At 48.5% G+C, this 22,708-nt stretch overlaps 1 protein-coding gene across 9 annotated transcripts in view; it reads left to right on the plus strand.

Moving 5' to 3' along the window:
- Nucleotides 1-22,708, plus strand: part of Anks1a (ankyrin repeat and sterile alpha motif domain containing 1A) — a 166,472-nt gene that overhangs the window by 63,550 nt on the left and 80,214 nt on the right. For 4 of the 9 annotated variants that reach the window (XM_052744378.1, XM_052744379.1, XM_052744381.1 and 1 more), the window contains exons 4-11: nucleotides 1,650-1,712; nucleotides 8,549-8,845; nucleotides 9,548-9,623; nucleotides 9,833-9,934; nucleotides 10,033-10,134; nucleotides 15,244-15,440; nucleotides 17,879-17,971; nucleotides 22,251-22,371. In XM_052744378.1, coding sequence (XP_052600338.1) covers nucleotides 1,650-1,712; nucleotides 8,549-8,845; nucleotides 9,548-9,623; nucleotides 9,833-9,934; nucleotides 10,033-10,134; nucleotides 15,244-15,440; nucleotides 17,879-17,971; nucleotides 22,251-22,371 — 1,051 coding nt within the window. Of the gene's footprint in view, nucleotides 1-1,649; nucleotides 1,713-2,145; nucleotides 2,413-7,353; nucleotides 7,381-8,548; nucleotides 8,846-9,547; nucleotides 9,624-9,832; nucleotides 9,935-10,032; nucleotides 10,135-15,243; nucleotides 15,441-17,878; nucleotides 17,972-22,250; nucleotides 22,372-22,708 lie in introns of those variants that run through there. The other 5 variants (XM_052744380.1, XM_052744383.1, XM_052744385.1 and 2 more) reach the window with 4 other exon arrangements.

Below are 22,708 nucleotides of genomic sequence, written 5' to 3' on the forward strand. Positions count from 1 at the left end.
TTTACATACATCAGAATGTGCAGAAGTAAACGTATGTGTGCTGGTACTGAAAAAATGAGCTCACAACTCAAAACCGTGGAGATGCAGGGCACAGGTGATCCAGCGGCACGAAGATCATTTCCATCATGTCCTCCAAGGCTGCTTTAAGAGTGAGCATACTTTGAAAAAACACAGTTATTAGAAAGGCAGCATTTAAGGATAACTACCTAGCTAGATTTGTTAAACACATGCCTGTAATCTCAGCACTTGGAAAGTGCAGACTGAAGGATCATCTTTGACTACATAGTTAGAGGACAGCCTGGGCTACATGAGACCTTGCCTTGGGAAGGAGGGAAGGGAGGGAGGGAGGGAGGGAGGGAGAGAAAAAAAATTAACATAAGCTAGCTATGGTGGTGGGTGTACAGCCTGCATCGCCACACTCAAAAGGCTGAGGCGGAAAGTTGAGAAGTTCCAGGTAAGCCTAGACTCCATCATGAGACCCTAATCTGAAAAGAAATAACAGAGTCAGCGAAACCTCACGAGGCCTCTGCATTGAAGACTCTTAGGATAGCATCTTTGTTCTTTGGAGAGACTTCCTTACGAAGGCTCTGTGACTCCCACCTCTAGTTCGGGTCCCGGGACGCAGGTCCTCTGGGAGGGGAGGTTTGTCTGTCGGCCCTGCTCCTGCGGTGTGCACTGTGCTGCTCCTTCTCAGGGAGCTCAGGGCTGGCTTCCTTGTGACAGCTCTCAGGAGGTTGTTCAGCTCTTTGGAATGTCAGGTTCTTCCTAAAAACTTAGGGCGCCATCTGACAAGTCCACTCGTCAGCAAGGCCACACAGGTTTCCACTGAGCTGCCAGAGGTAGTGGCTTGATTCTGAGACGGGCAGCTCTGTCTGAGGAGGGACACTGTCAGAGCTCCAGATGCCTCCCTCCATTTGGAGACTGGGTGTTGGTAGCTGTCTGTCAGCCTGCCATTCCCTCACGGGCGGGCGGGCGGGCGGGCGGGCAGGCGGGACTTCCAGGTAGGTAAGCAGCAGACGTCAGACACAGACACAGATGCCTGTGTATGCCATGAGGATGACAGTGCGCTTGCCTCTCTAGAACCCAAGTGCAATTCTCCTGATTGAAACAACAGTTTTCTCTCCTCTCTGAAAGAAGTGCACAGAGAAGCTTGCTTATAACTAATATTCTTCAGTGTTGAAAAACTGCCCACCCATGGAAGTCATCTTTCTCACTTCAGCAGTTTTCAGCAATCATCTCTAATCCTGTCTTCGCCCACTTTGCCTTGAAACACAGCTGCTTGGGTTTTTGAGCCACTTAAGTGTGCTAGCTTGTCTTGCTCACGGCTGCCTCCCGCCTCGAGTAGGCAAAGACAGGTGGATGCCAGCCCAGCGCTTGAGTATCGCAGGCGGGGGCTGGGCAGGATGTCCAAAGGAGCTGGAAGAACCGAATGGATCCAGGCAGTTACAGACATGACAGTGATTTTAAAGCCATTAATGCGGCTCCGCTGGATAAGAGTGAGCACCCCTGGAGCTGCCCTCCCTGTAACTCTCTCGGGCCCCCTGAACTCAGATCTAGGTTGTTTAGCCTTGGGCCCCCAGGGCTACATATTGCTTTGATATATTTCATCCACTTTATCATCACATTGTCTTTTCCTCTCCTTTTTATAGAATGCTCTTGAGATCAAAGAACTCAAAAAGTACGGCCCCTTTGACCCTTATATCAATGCCAAGGTGTGTACATCACGGCCAGGACCCCACATCGTCCTGTGTTTCTCCATGCTGCGCCTCTGTCCGCCTGCCCAGGCTCCTCTTCATCACCCTCCAGCTGCCTGCCTCAGCCCATCTGCTTTTGGCTTGTCTAGGGAAAGCACAGCACAGGGGCCGAGGCTTTATTTTTAAAACCATCCCATCCAGGAGAAGTTGGGAACATCTGAAGCAGCAGGAATAAGAACTAGGACCTCACCGTAAGCCTGCTGTAGTATGCTTGCAACTCGTCCATCAAACAAGTCCGCTCCCTTGCCATAAGCACAGAAAACGATTGACGTGTACTTCTTGAAATGAAAGCTTTTTCCTTTTCATCTGCTCTCACATTTCTTTTGAAGTAGAATCTGACTTTCTTTCAGGTTTCCGTGGCCACAGTGGTGGTGTGGGGGACATAGGTGACCGCACCTCATTCTTTCAGAAGCTGTTGCTGGCTGCCGCCCTCTCTTCCTGGGTGTGTGCCTTTCTGCATGGCGCTTCATAGCTCAGTCCAGTCTCTAGCATCACTTCTCTTTCTGCTTCATCACTGTTGACCCTGAGGGCTCTGAAATAGAGCTGCAGGGCACGGGCCTGGTGACTGGGAGCAGCAGTGTTTTGCTAGACCTACATGACCAGCTACTATCTCGCCAGGAGACTTCTCCATAAAGAGACAGAGCTTAGGAGGTGGTGGGTATGGCTTCTTGTTGTCCTCACATGCTAAATTTTTGTCGCTGAGTTTTACTCAGATGAATTTTGGGCTGATGTGCACGCACATGCTTTTTTTCCCCTCTGTCTCTGTCTCTCCCCAATCTCTGTCTCTGTCTCTGTCTCTCTCTGATCCAGCTTCTCACCCCTCTAATCCCCCCACCCCCATGTGAGTGTGTGTGTGTGTATGTGTGTGTGTGTGTGTGCATGCCCACAGGGTGAAGGCCAGAGGTCGATGTCTTCCTCAATCACTCTCTACCTTAACTTTTGAGTCAGGTCTCTTACTGAACCTGGAGCTTGACGATTTGGCTCGATTGGTTGGCAGTGACTCCCCAGGATACACCTCCCCAGTGCTGGAGTGCTTACCACCCTGCTTGTGGCATGGTCGCTGGAGAGCCCGCCCGCCCGGTGCCCGTGTGTGTGTGTGTGTGTGTGTGTGTGTGTGTGTGTGTGTGTGTGTGTGTGGTGGGGGGCAGCACTCTGTCGGCTGTGCTGTCTTCTAAGCTCCAAGCTGCTCTCTGTGTCTGGAGTTTGCGCCAGATGCTAAATTGTCCTGGTTGGTGCTCTGTGCTTGCTCAGAATGCAACTGTCCTGGGGAAGGGAAGCACACGTGCTTCCATGTTTGATGTGACAGGCAGGGACATCGTCCCTTTCATCAGACACGTCATTGGCTGATTTTGTTGGACCATTGCTGGTAGAGAAGCAGTTTGATCTGAGGCAGCCGATACATGCACTCTGTTCTGGTGTATTCTCTCTGTGTTCTCAGAATCAAATAGGGACCCTTTATTGGAGCAGAGCACTGGAGTGGAGACTTGCCAACCAGTCTTGCTCCCCGGGCCTTGAGTTCTGGACTGCTGACCCGAGGAAATGTGTTTTCTCTAAGCCTCAGTTTCCTCTTTTATAAAATGGGATGTTACTACCTTCCCTTTTGGGTTGTTTTGGAGTCAGGTTGATAAAGGATCTGGTAACTAACAATATATGAGATGTTCTGAAATTCCTGTGCATTCTGTGGGTTTTGTTGTTGTTGTTTATGGAGACAGGTCCTCACTATGTAGTTCTAGCTGTAGACCAGGGTGGCCTTGAACTACAGAGACCCTTCTTCCTCTGCCTCCCAAGTGTTGGGCTTACAGGTGTGCGCCACCACGATGCCTCACTACCTGTGCTGTTCTGAAAAGGCACCATGTGATCTGTTTCCAGTGCTGCTGGGTAGTTAGCGAAGCGCCGCTCAGTGTGCTCAAGCTTTGGTTTGGCGAGGAGCGGCCTGCGGTAACTGTCTCCACTTGTGATGCAGCTGGCTTCTAGAGCCTGGATTAATGTTGGGCCTTTGGTTCTTGGAAGTGCTTTCCCCAGCTGTGGGGACTGTGGACAGAAGAGAAAATAGGTTTTCAGTCAGTGAACACTCGTGTCTGGAGGTGCTGCCCGGTGCTTTCCACAGCACTGAGCGAGGGCTGAGTTGAGTTGTGTGTGCTGAGGATGCAGACCCTTCTGGAGCTGACTTGGTTCACACCCCTCGGTTTTGTCCTGACTTTAGCGGGTTTGACTAGCCTGGCCCATGGCTAGGAATTGCTTTACTAAAGTATATGTGAATGCTCAATCCTGTCTGGCTCAAGTACAAACGTAGAAGTCTCAGGCACCGTTTCAGGAGCAGACGTGGAGTTCTCAAGCTCTCCTGTTCCCTTTCAACACTTTCGTCATCATCATAAGTCAGGAAAAATGAAGCTGAGCCATAGCTATGGTGGGACTGTGAGAACCAGGCATCCCTGGTAAGACAGCTTCCCCTTGCCGGGCTTTCTTTCACATAGCCAGCAGCATAGGCAGACTCGTTTGGGGTAGATGAGTTTTTCTGACCATTCACGTCCCAGCGCTGGAAGGACCTTGAATCTGGCTGACCTGACTGCATCAGGAGCACCAGAAGCTATTAGGGAGCCCCCCATTGGAAGGACTTCCAGCTGGGGAGGGCTTGTACCACAAGGGCTCTGGACTGCGGTGGTGTGTGCGGCGTGTGCGGAGCAATGAATATTCTGCCCTTTGCCTTTGCTCTGTCCCTCTGCAGTAGTAGCCATAGCTGGTGGTGATGTGTATGAGATTAAGCTGTTCACATCTTGGTTCCAAAAACTTAGATTTACTATTAATTGGGATTTAGTATTAATTGGATTTAGTATTACTTGAGATCTGAGAACAAAGACATTCACTTATAAAGCTGAACATGGTGGGGTACCCCGGTATCTTGGTACTCAGGCTGAGGCAGAAGAATTACTGAAAGTCTGAGGCTAGCCTGGGCTCTGTAGTGAGTGACAGGCCAGCCAGAGAGCGTGGTGGGACCTTGTCTGAAAACAGTAAGGAGACCCTGATACAGTCACTAAATTCAGAAAATTCAGTTTCCTAATATGCTGCCCATATTCACATTTTGTTACTTGTCCTCGTGATGTCAATTAGTCAGTCATTTCCTTATCTTTTCCCTTCCCCTTCCCCCCTCCCTCCCCTTCTCTCCCCTTCTCTCCCCTCCCTCCCCTTCTCTCCCCTCCCATCTGTCATTCTTACCACCCTCCAGCCATGATGAAGCTGTTACTCTCATGGGTAGGTTCAGGTTACTTGTGTGGGACAGGGTGCCATAGACATGATGCCCTTCTCAGTGTGTCATCAGGTCACAGACTGTCTCCTTAATGACGGTGGTGTTGCAGGTGGTTTTGCTCCTTTGGGAAATGGGGGCTGAAGGTGCAGCTGAGGAGAGTCTCACATGCTAGGCAACCAACTCTGCCACTGAGTAAAATACCCCCAGCCCTTGTTTTGAGACAAGTTCTGGCTATAAAGTCCAGGCTGGTCTTGAACTCATGATCTTCCATCCTCCTACCTTAGTCTCCTGAGTGCTGGGATTATAGGTGTGTCCTACATACCAGCAGGATTTTAAATAATAGTTTAGTATGCCCTTCTGCTCTATCAGCTTTCTTGGCCAGGTCTGAGGTTGGGCCAGCGACTGGTTAGTTTTAAGCTCTGTATAGTTCCCAGATGAATCTTGAGATGTGCTTGTCTGAACCAACTTTCCACCTGGAGGGGTCCTTGCTGTTACCTGCACAGATGGTGCTCCATTTTCTTTCCATGTTTTCCCAATAACAGACAGAATTACCTGCTGCCCAGCGCTTGTCCCTGGGCTACTGGTTGCAGTTTCTAGCTGGGCTGGTGTGTCTTTCTCCTGTCCACTTTGGTCCAAGTTCTGTGCTGCAGGAGGGAGCTGAATCCTTCTTTGCTGTCATGGGGTCAATCTTCTCTTTCCTGTCTTCTTAATTTTGTACCAACAGTTTTGCCTTTCTTCCCAGTCAGGTCTCTAGAACCTGTACCACAGTCGCACACAGCTACAGCTCTGGCTCCTTACCACAGACTGTCCACAGGGAACACATGAGCGTGACTGTGATGGGATACTCCCCTGTGGACACACTCTGTATGATTTTCTCTGCTCACTTACGAATGTGTATATCTGTGAATCACATATAGGATCCGAAGTTCAGTGGAATCTGTAGCGAGGAGTAGACCCCTGTTTTCTTAGACCAATTGACGGTAGCAGGAAAAACTTAATCTCAAGATGAGTGGGGATGGAGGGTTGGTGAAAGGCTTTAGTATCAAGGTCAAGGCTAGCCTGGGCCACGTGACCTTCCCCCAGTTCAGAGTAAGATGATTACCGCAGTGTTGTTTAGAAGGGGTGAAAGGGAAGTATGCCCCATGACTGCCATCTGTGCTCTCCATGGGATCCCTGCCTCTCAAGGGTCCGTGAATCAGAGGACTCCGTAACCTGACAGCACTCAGCTCCAACAAACCAGGAGAGCATGTGGTGGTGGCCAGTGCTCAGCCATGGTGGTGTGGTCACCACAGACAAGCTCAAGAAAGCTAACCACCAGCCCGTGTCTGGCAAAATCGATACACTCTCAGATGCTTCCACACTGTGCCAGCGAGGTGTGGTTAGATGGTGTTTAACACCAGGCAGGCAGTGTGCCAGAGCTGACCAAGATTGTACCTTAACAGAGCAGCTTTGGGACAGCTGTCTTCATTCTGACAAAAGCCAGAGAAGAACCAATAAACACACCTAAAAAGTACTCGCTCTGTCTTTCTGCTTCATCGTTTTGGTGGGATACGTTAGGGACTAAACCCAGGGCCCACGTGTGCTAAGCATGTGTTCTACCACTGAACCATATTTCCAGCATGTCTTTATATCTCGGTCCCCCCCCCCCCCCCCCCCGTCCCCCCCCCCCCCCCCCCCCCCCCCCCCCCCCCCCCCCGCCTTCCTTCCCTTCCTCCCTTGCTGGATAATTTTGTCTTGTGTGTGTGCATGATTATAATTTTTCAGTCTCTAAGTCTCACATTTTGCGAAGTCAAGGACACATAATTCTGGATGTTAGGAGGCACCATGGCTATAAGGATTTGATTCAGAGTCACAGCAGGTTTTATTGAATGGAGTTTTGTTGAGAATAAGCTGACTTTTTGGCTCTGGTTGGCATGCGAAAGTTGAGGTAGAAAACTCAGAGACTTTTCTTAGACTTTTTTGGGTTGTGCTTTCCAGAAAGCTCCTGTGAGCTCCGTTGAAGTAGCTGTGTTTTGTCACAAGGAAGTGAAGTGACACCCCTGAGTTTTCTCGGGCCTTGGGCCCCGGCTTGGTAGGAGGTGGGCATGCCCAGTGGCCACAGGGAGCCCCATGAATTTGCCTTCCGTCAGGCCACTGAAAACTGTCCTGTGGCTGCTTTTGCTGAGCTGTGCTGACACTCTGGCACTGTCGTCTGTGTCTTGTTTATTTGTTTTTATCTTCGCATGTGCCCCTGCTGCCACTTACAACAGTTCTGTGCTGTCACTCTGGCCGCTTGGGGCCTTGGTCTCAGCAGCCCTGAGTCTTTCTCATCCGTTTTTGTGTAGCTGGGAAAAAGAACCAAAACGATACAGTCAAAAGCAGATGGAATTGATGCATGTTTGGGTAACTCTTCATCTGTTCATTTTAACGTCACTAACAGCATTAAAACAACTGTAGACGTAGTTAATTTTTAACTTTTGGCGACTGAAAGGTGCACAGTATTGACTCAAGACAGGCCCTCTCAAGCCTTGTCTTCCCCGAAGGAGCAGAAGCTGCCTGGGTAAACTGAGGACTTGGAGACTTGTGAGAGCCTCCCTCTCATCAGTGCTTCTCCGAAAGAGAGGTTGTGAAAAACTGTCTGCTTCAGTTCTTGTCATCAGTCTCAACGAAGAACACGATTGACAGGACTCACATTTTACTTTCGACAGTTGAAAAAGCACAGAGTTCCCTAATTTTGCCCCGGACTCTATCCTTGAGACAAAATTGGCATCCGAGGCCTTCAGACTTGGGGTTGAATGGAGGGCAGTGCTGCACTGGAATATTCTGCACCTCTCACACCAAGCATCCCAGAGCCGGTCCCTTTCTTACGTGAGAAGGCTTCCCCAACGTGCTCACTGTCTTATGCAGTAGAAGCTGCATGCATCGCCCCACGTGCCCTCCTGCTGCAGTAGGCATGAGGGCAGGATAGGGTCCCGAATTCTCTCGGGCCTGAGCCTGTGCCTTCCTCCGCAGAAATGGCTGCCGGCTGCTACCTTGAGAGGGGTTTGTGGTGCTCTGCTCTGTTACTTTCTCTGCTGGCTGATGGATTTGCATGCCAGAAGCTCCAGATGACAACCTCCTTTTAAAAAGCTGTGTGGAAGGCTGGGGTTGGTGGATAAACCCAGAATCGGAACCACAGGGTTGAACAAAGAAATGCTTGTAAAGCCAGTTGAAGTTTTAATGAAACAATGGCAGTAATAGAGTATTCAGACATGCCAGGGCGTCTACCAAATGCCTGCCAAATTCCCGTGTTCCCTCTCCTTCAATATGGAGCTGCGCCCTTGAAGGCACGCGGGGACTGCAAATGTTCAGGGGATGCTCCCCTCCTGCGGGGACTGGGGGCAGATGTGGCCAATGGGAGCAATCAGGCTTGATAGTTGGGGGCGGTGCCTGGACTCCGACTCCTGTACGTTCCCAAGTATTGCTGCTATTTTTCTCATTTAAATTTCGGTGGTTTTATGGGTGATGATACAGGCAGATGTTAGTTCCCTATCCCACCCCTTTCTGATATGCTGTGCTTGTTAACCCTCAGAACAACGACAACGAGACGGCCCTGCATTGTGCCGCACAGTACGGCCACACGGAGGTAGTAAAGGCTCTGTTGGAGGAGCTCACAGACCCCACCATGCGCAACAACAAATTCGAAACCCCTCTGGATTTGGCAGCACTGTACGGGCGGCTGGAGGTGGTGAAGATGCTGCTGAGTGCGCACCCCAACCTCCTGAGCTGCAGCACGAGGAAGCACACCCCCTTACACTTGGCAGCAAGGAATGGCCACAAGGCTGTGGTGCAGGTGCTGCTGGACGCCGGCATGGATAGCAACTACCAGGTAGCAAGGCAGACATCTCTGCTGGCACAGGGACTCGGTTGGTGGAAGAGGCACAAGCACCATGCTGCTGGGCTGTGTGTGTGTTTAGCACGTTTCACATCACATTCACGTGCTTCTGTTTGTCACTTGATTCTGCTGTGACATCTTAGAGGCAAATGAGCTCTGTGGAGTGAGTCCAGTGTTTTTGCTTGTTTCTTTTCAGGGTGTGAGGCACAGCCTTTAAACCCTGAAAAGAAGTGCTTGTGGGCCATCTCAAAGACAGAAAGGTCCATTATCTTCCCATACATGCCCCACCCACCCACCCAGGGCTGTCTTTTTGCACTGCCACAGCCTCAACTGCCCATGTGATTTAGCACTCCTCTGTGATGGTAGGCTTCTCTGTCAGTACTTCCTTAAGCTTGGCGTTGACTCTCCACGGGGGCCATGAGGTGCTTTTATTCCCTCTCCCCAGGAAGGTGGAGCTTGGTCAAGTTTTCTTGGTCAGCATCCCTACCAGCAGTGGGAGCTCATGCACGTGGCCGGCCTGCGATAGCGCACAGTGGACCCTGGTGGTGTTAGAACCCACACAAGAAATGGTGGGAAGAGGAGCCCCCGAGGCTCTGTACAGCTTAGTTGCCAACCCTCCTCATCCGTGTCCTGTTTGTCATGTGACACACCCGACCGTTCTCATGACGTGCTGCTGCGCTCTTGTTTGCCTTCCAGACGGAGATGGGCAGCGCTTTGCATGAGGCTGCTTTGTTTGGCAAGACCGATGTGGTGCAAATTCTGCTGGCTGCAGGTGAGGTCGGCAGCGCTGATCCATGTGCCAGGCGCTGTTTGAGCCCAGCGTATCTGTGTGGTTAGAGCTGTGTGACTTGGTCCTGGAACACTAGACTGTTGATGACTGTGGGTGAAGAATGTTGGTTGTGCTGCTTGAGAGCTCTGGGTAGCCTTGGGCTTGCCTAAAAATGTTCACTTTCCTGGTCCACCACCTGCTGTCCTTTCCAGGAATCGATGTCAACATAAAGGACAATCGTGGAATGACTGCCCTGGACACTGTGCGGGACCTGCCTTCGCAGAAGAGCCAGCAGATAGCCGCACTGATAGAAGGTATGGGTCCCCGCACATCCGGGGACCAGGGATGGCTAACCTACAGGGCACTGTGCTTGGTGTAGCCTCTATTTTTTTTTAACCGTCTTTCCTTACAGATCACATGACTGGAAAAAGAAGCGTGAAAGAAGTTGATAAGACCTCCACAGCCCAGCTACCTCTCCTCTCCGGCACAGATGCCATAGCACCAAAGTCTCAGGGTGAGGAAAGTCACAAAGTCACAGCCAGGAAAGAGGTGCAGCCTGAGGAGAGTCAGTCATTCTCAGGCAAAATGGGAAGTTCTTAATTCAAATAATAGTTGCAGGGCATTATTAGGACTTACTCAGTTCATTGTCTCCATGCTACATGAAATTTTAGCAAGCACAGCGTAGCTTTTGCTATGGGTATTATCTGTCCTACTTTTCCCTTTTCATTAAAAAAATTTTTTTTTTTTTTTAAATTAAGCCAGGCATGTGTTTTAACCCCAGCACTTGAAAGACAGAGGCAGGCAGCTCTCTGTGAGTCCCAGACCAGTCTAATCTACATAGCTAGTTCCAGGCTATCCAGGGCTACAGAGTAAGACCCTGTCCTTAAAAAAAAAAAAGAAAGAAAAACAATACACATTTTATGCATATGGCCAGGTGTGTTTATGTGCCCTGCATGCATGCAGGGACCCATAAAGGTCAGGAGAGGGTGTTGGGTTCTGTAGATGGTTGTAAGCTGCTGTGTGGGTGCTGGGAACTGAGCCTGGGTCCTCTCCAATAACAGTCAGTGCGCTTAACTCTGAGCCATTTGTCTAGCTCCATGACTGCTTTATTTTGGCCTCTACTTCTGTAGGGATGTGTAATTGGCAGGATCATCTTAAGATCAACTTAGAACTTGTGTTTAGTGTCTCTTTCTATACCAAAACACATGGCAGCACTTTGGGAACAGTTGGGCCAATGAGGGTCTGCTGGCTAGTCCTTGCGTACATGGCAATTATGGCAATAAATCGTTGGTATGGAGGTGGTCTGGGTGGTAGGTGTTCATCTTCAGCAGAATTCTGTGGTTGGTCTTTTTACTCTTTGGGGGCCTGCCACCCAGTTCCCAAATAAATACACAGAGACTTATTCTTACTTATGAATGCCTGGCCTTAGCTTGGCTTGTGTCTAGCCAGCTTTTCTAACTTAAATTATTCCATTTCTCTTTAACTATGTTTTGCCTCTGGGCTTTTTACCTTTCATTACTCTATATATTTTTCTTTCCTTCTTATTCCATGACTGGCTGTGTGGCTGAGTGGCTGACCCCTGGTGTCCTTCTCTCCTCCTCCTTTTCTCCTCCCCCTTCCTCGAGCTTGGATCACGCCTATTTATTCTCTCTGCCTTTGCCTGGCAGCCCCTCCTATCCCTCTCCTGCCTAGCTGTTGGCCATGTAGCTCTTCATTAGACCAGTCAAGTGTTTTAAACAGGCAAAGTGACACAGCTTTACAGAGTTAAACAACTGCAACATAAGAGAATGTAACACATCTTTGCATCATTAAACAAATATTCCACAGCATAAACAAATGTAGCACATCATTAAACTAATATTCCACAACATTTCCCCCTTTTTGTCTAAACAAAAATGAAAAGTTTTAACTTTAACATAGTAGAAAACTATATACAACAAAAACAGTTATCAAGAATAACATTTACAATATTCAGTCCATTTGTATTTGTGAAAGTCAGAAAATACTTCATTGTCTATCTTATCTTAGTGATTCCAAAGTTCTATACCTAATTTACTTTCTATCATAACTAGGGAAAACTACAACTATGACTATTTAGTCTTTAACTCCATCGAAGACTCCAGAAGGATGTAACAGAGACATTTGGCTGTCTGGACAGTCACCCAAAGTTCCTCTGCACCATTGAGGCATCCATTTTTGACCTGCAATGAAGCAGGAAATTTGAAGGACTGTCCTGCCTTGTTTTGGCGAAGTTCAGCAGTCACTTTCCTCTCTGTCCTGCAGAATATCTGGCAGACTCTTCTGTGAAGCAGGAATCTCAATGGACTGTCCTGCCTTGTCTTCTTGTCTTAGCAAAGTTCAGAATCTTTTTCCTATGTGTCCTGCATGTCCAGTCTGTACAGCAGTCAAAGCAAGAACAGTTTCTCTCCCAAATGGCTAGCCTTGCCACATTGAAAGCAAACTCCATATGGAGGTTTTTTTTGATGCCCATCATCTTTTTATGAAGTAAATTGGTGCTGCCAGGAGCAGATGTGTCTCATTGTTATGAAAAACCTTAGGTTATTAAACATCTTAAACGCCATATTATGTAGGTAGGTCTTTGAAGTGTTTGAAAATCACCTGTCTAAAATATGCCTGTTTAACCTTGAAAACATACCTAATGTGACTACAAGATTGATTATTGTAGATTAACTACTAACCTCATTTCTTAATTATACATTGCATTTTAAAATGAGCAGCATAAGCACAATACCCCAAACAAGAGTAGAAACATATAACAGTAAAACAAAAATAACTGTAAATTTATATCAATATATTAAAATCCATGCCAGTGCAAAATGTCTGAGATTAATAGTTGTCTTTTTATCCTATATTCTTATATTCCCCTAAATGATAACCAACATCTGTAACCCACCAAATAACCTCTTGAGAATGTGGGTTCTCTAGACTGCTTCCTGTTGTCTGTGGGTGAAGGCATCTTTAGGGGTCCCTAAGGAAATTGAGATAATGGCCACATCCTGGAAAGACCAGCTGCAACCTTTGTTGATATATATCACCTATCAAGATTCAGGAGGTCTTCCCCATCAAACCTGATCCATATCAACCTGGAAGGAATTTCCAGCCTCTTGTTTCCTGTGGAAACAAAGGCAAACAAAACCTCTTCTCAAAGCAATGCATTTTGTTAGCAATTTTAAAGCTAAGGCATTCTTAAAATATCTAGGCTGGTTTATTTCAGCAGTCCCTCTTTCAATCCCATGTCTCTCAGCAGCTGTCATTTGCTTATCAGCAATCAAAAAATTCAGAATCCAGACTCACTGTGTATTTCCCTTCTCTATGTGGCTTATTCTTTTTTTTTTATGTTACTTCTCTCTTTAAAAAACTTTTATTATTATTTAAAACCACTTACTTTTTTTCTATGACTGTCTATATCCTTTCTTAAGCCTATGCACATTGTTAAACACACTGTAATCCATTTAGAGTTTTTTTTATCTGAATCTGTCTTTACTGTGTATCCCTATCCGTTTCTGACCGCATGAGCCTTTAAACTGCTAAGTGACATGGCTAGGACCTCTGCCACAGCTTTGGCAGCTGGCTCTGCCTGCTTCTAGGGTCTTTGAGAGCCAAGCCTTGGGCCCTAGGGGTAGGTGACTGAGAACTGCATTCAGCCCCCACCCCCCAAGTTCTGTGCCAGTGCTCTGCACTGTGGCAGGTGTTTTTTACTAATTTTTTGTTCCTACATAGTGTGAAAAAGGCTGTTTAAGTGCTCTGCTGTACAGCAAGGTTTCTTTTTTCTTTTTCTTTTCTTTTTTTTTTTTTTTTTGGTTGGTTTTTTTGGGGGGGGGCGGTGTTTGAGACAGACTTTCTTTGTCCTGGCTGTCTTGGAACTCACTCTGTAGACCAGGCTGGCCTCAAACTCACTGAGATACGCCTGCTTCTGTATGTGCCACCACTGCCCTGCTAGCAGAGTTTCTTAAAGGAACTATATCTCCCCCTATCCCCTCCTTTTATTTTTTCTTCAGCTTTCTCAAGCCCTAGGTGGATATTCAAGCCTCACGTTGGTACGTCACAATGTGGTTTTTTTTTTTTTTTTTTTTTTTTTTTGCTCTTTGGGGCCCGCCACCTAGTTCTCAAATAAATACACAGAGAGACTTATTCTTACTGTGGATGCCCACTTCTTAGCTTGGCTTGTTTCTAGCCAACTTTTCTCTCTTAAATTATCCCGTTTCTCTTTAACTACATTTCACCTTTGGACTTTATACCTTTCTTTATTCTGTATCTTTCTTTCCTTCTTACTCTGTGGCTGGCTTTGTGGCTGGGCAGCTTACCCCTGGCATCTTCTCCTTCTCTTTTTCTCAATCCTCCCTCTTCTCTCAAGCCTAGATTTCTCCTCCTATTTAATCTCTCTGCCTGGCGGCCCCACCTATTCTTTCTCCTGCCTTGCTATTGGCCATTCAGCTCTTTATTAGACCATCAGGTGTTTTAGACAAAGTAACACAGCTTTACTGAGTTAAACAAATGTAACATAAAAGAATGTAACTCGTCTTTGCCTCATTAAACAAATGTAACACATCTTAAACTAACATTCCGCCATAGAATCCTTTCTGGTTTACTGAACATTTACTGAATCATCCTGTGGGATGATAAAAGACAAAGACAATAAATCCTAATTGACAGCACAGCACCCCCCAAATGGAGATCGTAATAAAGAAACAGTAAAGCAACATAAAAAGGGAGGGCCTCAGGCTCCCGGCCTGTCTGTGCTGGCTTCCTCAGCCCCTGCCGGCCCCCACTCCAAACTTTTACTTGATTTTGGAATCCCCTGGCAGTGGAATCAACCACTCACTGAGCTCTTAGCTTTCCAGGAGCTCACGCTGATATTTGTGGCCACTCAGGGATGCCATTTCTAATCGCACTGAGGAGACAGCCGCCAAGTCATATAGCACCTTGTCTCAGGAAGGTTTGCTTTTCTCTGAGTGTGTGTGGCTTTCATGAAATCCTTTAAAGTAGGTTCCGGGTCCAAGGAGAAGCCCTGCCTCATGCACACTCCTTTAATCCCAGCACTCAGGAAGCAGAGGCAGGCAGATCTCTGTGAGTTCAAGGACAGCCTTTTCTGCATAGTGAGTTCAGAGGCAGGTAAATTTCTGTGAGTTTGAGGACAGTCTGGTCTTCAAAGCAAGTTCCAGGACAGCCAAAGCTACACAAAGAAACCCTGCCTCAAAAAAACAAAAAACAAGAAAGCAAAAAAATCAACCTTAATTTAAAGCATTACTTTTAATTTTCAGTTATACATTGCTGCATTTCAGGTGAAGTTCTCATTCACATGGTATTGAGATACTGGAGTCTTACAAAGGACATGGGAATTACGTATTTAAAGTAGTTTCTTTTCTTGGGGAATTGGACCCAGGGCTACATGCATGCTAAGCTGGAGTTCTACCACTGTGCTGCACTCTTCTATATTGAATCAGAGAAAATCAGTCCTTGTCCTTATCAAAGTGACCATGTTCCCTGTGGGTTAGTGTTCATTACGATTCATATTGCTGAGGAGTCTTTGCTCAGCCAGAGTGTCTAGAACCCAGGGCTCTGCCCCCTTTTACTAACGATCTTGCCCTGTCCTCTTCTCCAGGGAATGTGGAGAAAGCAGTAAGTGAACTGATCATTGATTTTGATACACATGCTGAGGAGGAGGGTCCCTACGAGGCGCTCTACAATGCTGTGTCCTGCCAGTCCTTGGACAGCACGGCCAGTGGGCGATCGTCTGACCGAGATTCCGTGAACAAGGAGGCCGAGGCCACTGGAGCAAGACCTACTGGAGTGAGGCCTGTACGTGGCCAGGGCTGAGCCTCCTGGGGGATGTGGTGGCCGCCGTGGGGTGCTGGCCGGAGGAGGTCTGCCGCTGCCCGTGTTTCAGAGGCCTGAGCCCCCCGCTGTTCTTGGGGCCTCTGTCTTGTCTCTCCTGTTCCGTGTGGTAAAACTTCAGGTCACACTGAGGCAGAGCTTTGTTTCTTCAAGCTCAGCACAGCCTGTTTGCGTCTCTCCATCCTCCACGTCCTTAGCACAGATCCGAGTCTCTGTTCTGGTGTATCCTTGAGAGCAGAGCCACCCAGTGACAGGAGTTGCTGGCTGTTCCCAGTCCTGCTTGTCCTGCCTTGGGGGAGGGCGCTGCAAGATGTGGTCAGACTGTGTGCACTTATTAGACATCACGTCTGTCGGTTGGTTCTTTATTAGCCCCTTTCCACGCGGGCAGCACTGTTTCTCCTTGGTCTGTGCCTCTGTCTTGGCACTGCTTTGTTCCTGGGCCTCCAGACTCCTACTCGCCCTTCTCCCTCAGAGTCAGTATGCCTTGTCTGCAGCCCTGTCCCCACTTTCTTTCCATCTCCACACGTTGTCGTGAGTTTTCATACCCTGGTGGTTGTCTGACCTGGGTGGCTAACCACCTTGAGACAGATATGGGGCATATGTGGGTTTTTTTCCTGTTGGCCTTCCCTTCTGGCCCAGTTCTGGCAGGGGACAGGGTTGTCCTTGACCTTTCTAACTGGCCTGGGAAAGGCCTAGAACTTCAGGGAGTGTTCTTTGTTGGTGGTCTCCCTGCCCTGCCCTGATGTGATAGCAGTGTTTGAGTGTGAGTTCCAGTGAGCCCTCTAGTGTGGCAGCCTAGCAGAGGAGGTGTGAGCAAGAGCTGCAAGCACACTCTCTGAGTGGTGAAAGGGGAGCCTTTGCTAAGCATGGTGTTTCTCTTCCCTATTGGTATCTAACCTGTGTGTGAAGGCTTTGCTTTAAGTGAGGCTTACAGGTGTCTCCCAGTAGGGGGCGCTAGTGCCTTTGCTAGAAGCCACACAGTTCAGAAGAGAAAAAAAAAGCCGGAGCATCTTGGCGTGCACACTTGTGTTGTGGCCATTCTTGTTCTCATTTTCTGGCCTCACAGAAGGATTGAGTGATGGAGGCTGGTGTGCAGTAGAGAAGCATGTTTGAACAGAAAGGTCTTGGGTGCCAAAATCCAAAATAGCATCTTTGCAGATTTCTCTGGAAATCTCTACCATTCAGCATTCCAAGCTCCGCCTACTTTAGCAACAAAGAGCTGACCAGCAAGCCTGGGGCTGAGCTTGGGGCCAGCCAAGCTGACCCTCCCCTGAGTAGGGGCCCCAGCCCTGCAGAAAACAATGGGAAAGGTACAGGCGCAGTGGTTCCCGTCTCCAGCTTTGCCACACCAGGGTCATACATGTTCCTGAAGTTGCCCACCCTTCATTCACCTGCCCAACATCCCCTTCAGTGAGTTCCTTACTGTGGGAGAGGGTTGGAAAACCACAGCCTGCTGACAGGAGCCCGTGTGTTTGAATGAGGTTGTTTTGGAATCTGGTCACATGCACCATCTGCCTGGCGTCTGTGGCAGAACTGACTGTGAAGCCTGGTATAGTTGCTTTATGTCCTTTCAGAGCAAGCTTGCCAGCCCCACCCCAGGGAGCCTGGTGCTCATGATCCTGTCCAGATGAACAGGAGGGACACATGTCCTATATTTGTCGTTGAAGGGGGTGACTAAAACCAAGAGATGTGGGGCTGGGTGTGGTGGCACATGCTGCTAATCCCAGCACCCAGAGGCAGAGGCAGGAGGATTTCTGTGCAGCCAATCTGGTCTGCCTAGCAAGTCCTGTGACAGCCAGGGCTACATGGTGAGACCCTATCTCAAAAACACAAAAACAAAATAACCCCCAAACCAAGAGATGTTTTGTTGAGTTGAGGATGACTCGCTGAAACTACAGGTGCTAAGAGATTGGTGTGGAACTTTTCCTGATGAGTAGGGATGACCAGCAACACAGCGTTGGAGTCTGAGCAAGGACAAACGTTCCATCTTTGGTTGCTTTTCCCCTTGCTTCCCCGAGAGTCTGGGCTTTAGAAGAGCTCCAGAGCTGGGTCTTTTAATCTCAAGTTTCTTCTTTTCAGTGTAGACTGAAAGTTGAGCCTCTGCCTTTGCTGTCAGGTTTTTGTGTCTGTCGTGTGGAGTATTTGTGCCAGCGAGGCAGTTGTGAGCTCTCCGTGCTGTTCCCCTTGTGGCCCGGAAGGAGGTGTTTATGATCTTTGCTGCAGACATCAGATAGCACAGCTGATTGGATTGTGTCTGGGTGTGGGGTCCTTCATCTGCTCAGAGACTGGACCGTAACTTTAGGCTCCTGGGGGAATTCTTTACATAGAACTAAAATAAGGGTAAGCCGAAAAGTTAAATATTGAAAAGGAGAGATGGTAGAATATTTGTTTTTCTTCTGCAGAGGGAACGCCCACCGCCTCCAGCAAAGCCGCCACCTGATGAAGAGGAGGAAGAGCGCGTAGATAAGAAGTATTTGCCCTTGACAGCCTCTGAGGTAGAGGGTTGGGGTCACCCCTTCACTGACATAGCATTTGTTAAATGGTAGATGTGTGAGCTCAAAAGGAGGCTTTTAGGATTTTTTTGTATGTGCATGTATGTTATGCACCACATGCCTGCCTGGTGCCCGTGGAGGTAGGATGAGGGTGTCAGATCCCCTGGAACTGGAGTTAGGTGGTTGTGAGCCGCTGTGTCGTCGGTGCTGGGATGAGTCCGGGTCCTCTGAAAGAGCAGCCGGTGCTCTTAACTGCTGAGCTGTCTCTCCAGCCCCTGGGCATGGAACCCAGAGCCTTGTGTGTGCCAAGCAAGCACTCGGTCACTAAGCCATTTCCCCAGCCTGTATTCTTTTGTGAGGAAGGATTGTTGCATTTGTGTGAGAGTATGAGGCATACATGTGAGTGTCTTGATACAAGGTTCCGAGTACCCTCATCCTTGCCATTGTATGAATAGTACAATGTTATCAAGTTTTGGTGGTTGGGCCCCAGAGGGCTCCTTTCTGTTTTAACCCTTCCACTGCTTCCTGTAAAGACTGTATCCAAACATGAATCAGGTTAGAGGTGACAATTGGAAAAGATAGACTTTGGTCTGGTTACTTTTGCTACATGATATTTTATTTTCAAGTTTATTAAATAATCAAGTTTATAAAAATTAAATAAAAAATAAAAGATAAAGGAGGTATGTGGGAAGGGTGGGAAGGAAAGAGGTGGTTATTTGAAACAGTCTACTTTTTTTTTTTTTCCAAGACACAGTCTCACTAAGTAGCTCTGTATGTCTTGGAACTCACTATGTAGACCAGGCTGGCTTCGAACTCACAGAGAACCGCTTGCCTCTGTCTCCTGGGTGCTGGGATTAAAGGCCTGTGCCACTGTGTTCAGCTACAGTTTTCCTTTTTTTCTTTTTCTTTTCTTTCTTTTTTTCTTTTTTTCATCCTTTGGAAATGTTTCCTAATAGCCTGGAATTCTAAACCAGTTGAACCAACACAGTTGGTTTTTGGGAGACCATGACAACGAGAACCCTGAACTTGCCTATTTGCTGTTATTATGGGTGCATAAATACAGAGGAGACATGGCCTGAGTCATGGGTCTCTTGATGATCCAGACAGGATCTTTATTATTTTATTTTATGTATATGGGTAGTTTTTTCCGGGCATGTTTGTCTGTCTGTGACTCAAAACTGTGCCTGGGATCCTGAGAGGCTGAAGAGGGCATCAGATCCCCTGGAACTGGAGTTTCAGATGCTTGTGAGCTGCCCAATGTGGGTCCTGGAACCTACACTCTGGTCCTTTGCAGGAGCAGCAAGAACTCCAACCCCACCATCTTAGTTTCCAACTCTCTCAAAGCTTTAAAACTAAACCTCACATTGAGACAGTGATGTCAATAAACTTTCTGCCGATTTATTTTGTTTATAGTACTTGGAGGACTGAACTCAGCAGTCTCTGGTGCTAAGGAAGGCTTTGTGACCAAGCCCAATCTGAGGACTGTGTACATGTCAATCATGTGACCCAGGATTTGACCGTAGAAGAGCTTATTCGAGCAATGACCTCATCATGATGCCAGACATGAGACATCACGCACGTGCTCGTGCACACACCCACACACACCCACACAGGAAAAGTTTTTACTCCTCCTGATGGGGTACCAGCTGCCATGGGCTGGCCCTGGTCTCCTCTGTGATGAGGCTTCTCAGCTACCCACACCATGGATTCTCCAAGCCACAGCTGGGTGATGGCTGGCTGCTTGCAACCTTTCTGTGCCCAAGCAATGCTGCTCTCCACAGAGATTCTTTAGCTTTGAGTCATTGCCAGCCCTGGAGGAAAAGGGAAAGAAGATTAAGAAATAATCTAGTAAAAAACAGAATCCTTTCTTTTGACAACCAGTTCTTGCCATAGTCACTGTAACACAGGGCCACTTCTGTGGGAGCAAGGATGTCTGGAAGAAAAGTTTCTTGTTGACTGTGAAGGTTTAATCCTTTAGTTTGGTCATGGCCAGAACAAGAGGAAAGGAACACCCCAGTGTATTGTCTGGGCCCAAGCAGGAGCTCTCATTAGCAGTTGAGGAAGAGAAGGCGCCCATTGGCTGGAGGAAAGTGAGGCCAATCTGATCAGAACCTGAGGAACTGCATTTAATGACAGTAGCTCTGCTGTGACCTTTGCATTAACCTTGGACGGGTCCCTGGCCCTTTCTGAGTTTTCAGATAAACTGGCCAGAATCAGGTCCCCGGCTGTGACTGGTGTCCCAGCTGTGGTGGAGGATGCGTTCTGCTCACATTTGCCCTGCCTGGTGGACTCATTTGCCACTGAAATCTTCTGTCCTGCCCTGTTTGTAGGCTTGGCATCCTGGCGGTCTGCTACTTTTCAGGGAAGCATGCCTGGGTCTGGGTGAGAACTCTTGCTGAGGCAGTAATACTGGGAATCAGATTTCCAGGACTCTGCTTGAGGGATCATATGGGTGAAAACCTGCAGAGCCCAGATTCCTGTCAGTGAAGCCTGTGGTGTTAAGTTGACACGGTGTGAACTACTTAATGGTCCCTCTTTGTCCCCTTAATTGTGTTCCTGTGAAAACAGACCAATAAACGATGCCCAGGGCTCCCAGAGTAAAGGCACCTTTAGTTCCGGGTGGGGTACCTGCTGTGCTCAGCAGTTTTAGAGTGAGACCATTGTTCTGCCATCAGAGAGGCAGCCTTGTTAATAAGACTGGGAGTGCTGTCCTCTCTTCAGGAGGACTTGTAAGCCCTGCTGCTTACAGTGAGCTGTCCCCACAGAGGGGACTCTGGTGAATCACTAACCTGGTGCTTTTCCAGTGAGTGGTAGGAGGTGTCTGTATGTGTAAAGAAGCTTCCCTTGTAGGATCTGCTACTGTTCTGTTAGGTATGAGAGGGAATCCCAGCTACCCCCACTTCACTCCCAGGCTGTACTTACCACTTCAAACAGCTCTGGAAGTTTTGTGCTCTGGCTTGATTGCAGTAGCTGGTATGTGATTATTCTTAACTTGCCTTTAAAACACATCCGCATCAGGGCAGATGAGTAGAATTATCAGGGCAGGAGTCTCCACAACCTTTCCCTGTGTCTCCAGCACTGTGGTTTTACCATCTTGGCTCTAATGCCAGGACTAGCTGAGGAGCCCCTGATGCTCACCTAACTGGAGCTAGTGTATTTGCTGTATGGGAGGTGCTTACCTGCTTGAATCAAGACCTTTTCGGTGGACAAAGCTGCTGTTCTCCCACAGAAACTCACATTGCTAGTTGCTGACTCTCAAGACTGTTGGAGGCATCTGAAGTCACGTTATAATTCAGTAGAAAGCTAGCTTTCAGGAGATCTGTTCCCACAGCTCTTGGGATCTGTGAAGAGGCAAGTTACAAGCTAGTTGTGGTGGTTCATGCCTTTAATCCTGGTCCTGGGGAGGCAGAGGCAGAAGGATCTGCCTGTTGAGGATCAGCCCGGTCTACACAGCAAGTTCCAGACTAGCCAGGGCTGCAACAGCAGAGGAGAGGGAAGAGGAGGACAAGGACAGGCCATTTAAGTGGCAAGAGTATTTTGTTTTCTTTTGAGGTGGATACTAGCCTTTGGGTAGAATATGTGCATGTCAGAGAAGAAGCATGGAGAAAGATGGCAATCACTGTGCAGCTTAGGTAACAACTAGAAAAGTATTCTCATAGAAACACTGTGGGGAGAGAGGGGAGAGAAGAAAGGCTTGGATTTTACCGTTTTATGGAGGATAAAATGGAGCCAAAAACAAAAAAGAACTGGTTTAGTCACACTGTGGAGATTTCATATACAGGAATTGTTTTCTATTTTTCTGTTGCTGAGTCTGGGTTTATCAAGAAAAGAGGTTTATTTGACTCACAGGTGGGATGCCAAAAGTCCCGTGAAGCTGTTCATTAGCTTCTGGTTAGGGCAGTTTCAGCTGCGTCACAGCGGGGCCGAGCACGGGGGTGCCGGGCTCATGTGGTAACACCCCTTTGCTGCGGTGCCACATAAGCTACAGCTCCTCTCAGGAGTGGGTTTGTTAGGAGAGGAGTCCTGAGGACCACCAACCCACCATGCTCCATCTCTGGCGTGTTGTCTCCTATCCCCGCTGCACTGGACGTCGGGCTTCTGGCATGGTAACCTTGGGGAGTGAGCCAGAACGCATGGAGGAGGACTAGAAAAGCACCTGAGTCCACAGGGTGCCCGACTCGTTCCCTGCCTTGGCCTGCCCTGCAAGGTAGCGGGAATGGGAGCTTTGTTACATACCTCCCGTCTCTGTGCCCAACGGATTCTGGGTGTTTCTGTCTCCTAGGGCCTGGCTTTGAGACCCCGGATTCAGAGCAGTGTCCCCCGGGAGGAGGACGAGCACCCGTATGAGCTGCTGCTCACGGCAGAGACCAAGAAGCTGGGGGCCCCCGACGGAAGGACTAAAGGTACTCCCTGCTTCACTCCGGGGCACAGGAAAGCATGGCGGGAGGGTGGGTGCTGAGGATGTGGGTCATGCAGCTAAGGTTAAGTCCGGGGCCTCGTGCTCGCTCTTGTCCAGTACCTGGACTCCATGCCCTTGGGTGGGTGGGGACACAGCACTCCCACCTGTGCAGCCAGGGCAGGGCAGGGCAGGGCACCCAGGTGACAGCTCTGGGAGAGGGACAGCAAACACCACCGTGGAGACTGGGTGGAGTCTAGCAAGCTAGGTTGTTCAGGCCCATGCTGATGGCAGGGTGGACTCCGTGGTTCCTGACCTCAGGGCAGTGTGCTCCTTGTCAGGGT

Source organism: Peromyscus californicus, unplaced genomic scaffold, assembly GCF_007827085.1.
Source record: "Peromyscus californicus insignis strain IS unplaced genomic scaffold, ASM782708v3 Scaffold_19__1_contigs__length_69161282, whole genome shotgun sequence".
NCBI lineage: Eukaryota > Metazoa > Chordata > Mammalia > Rodentia > Cricetidae > Peromyscus > Peromyscus californicus.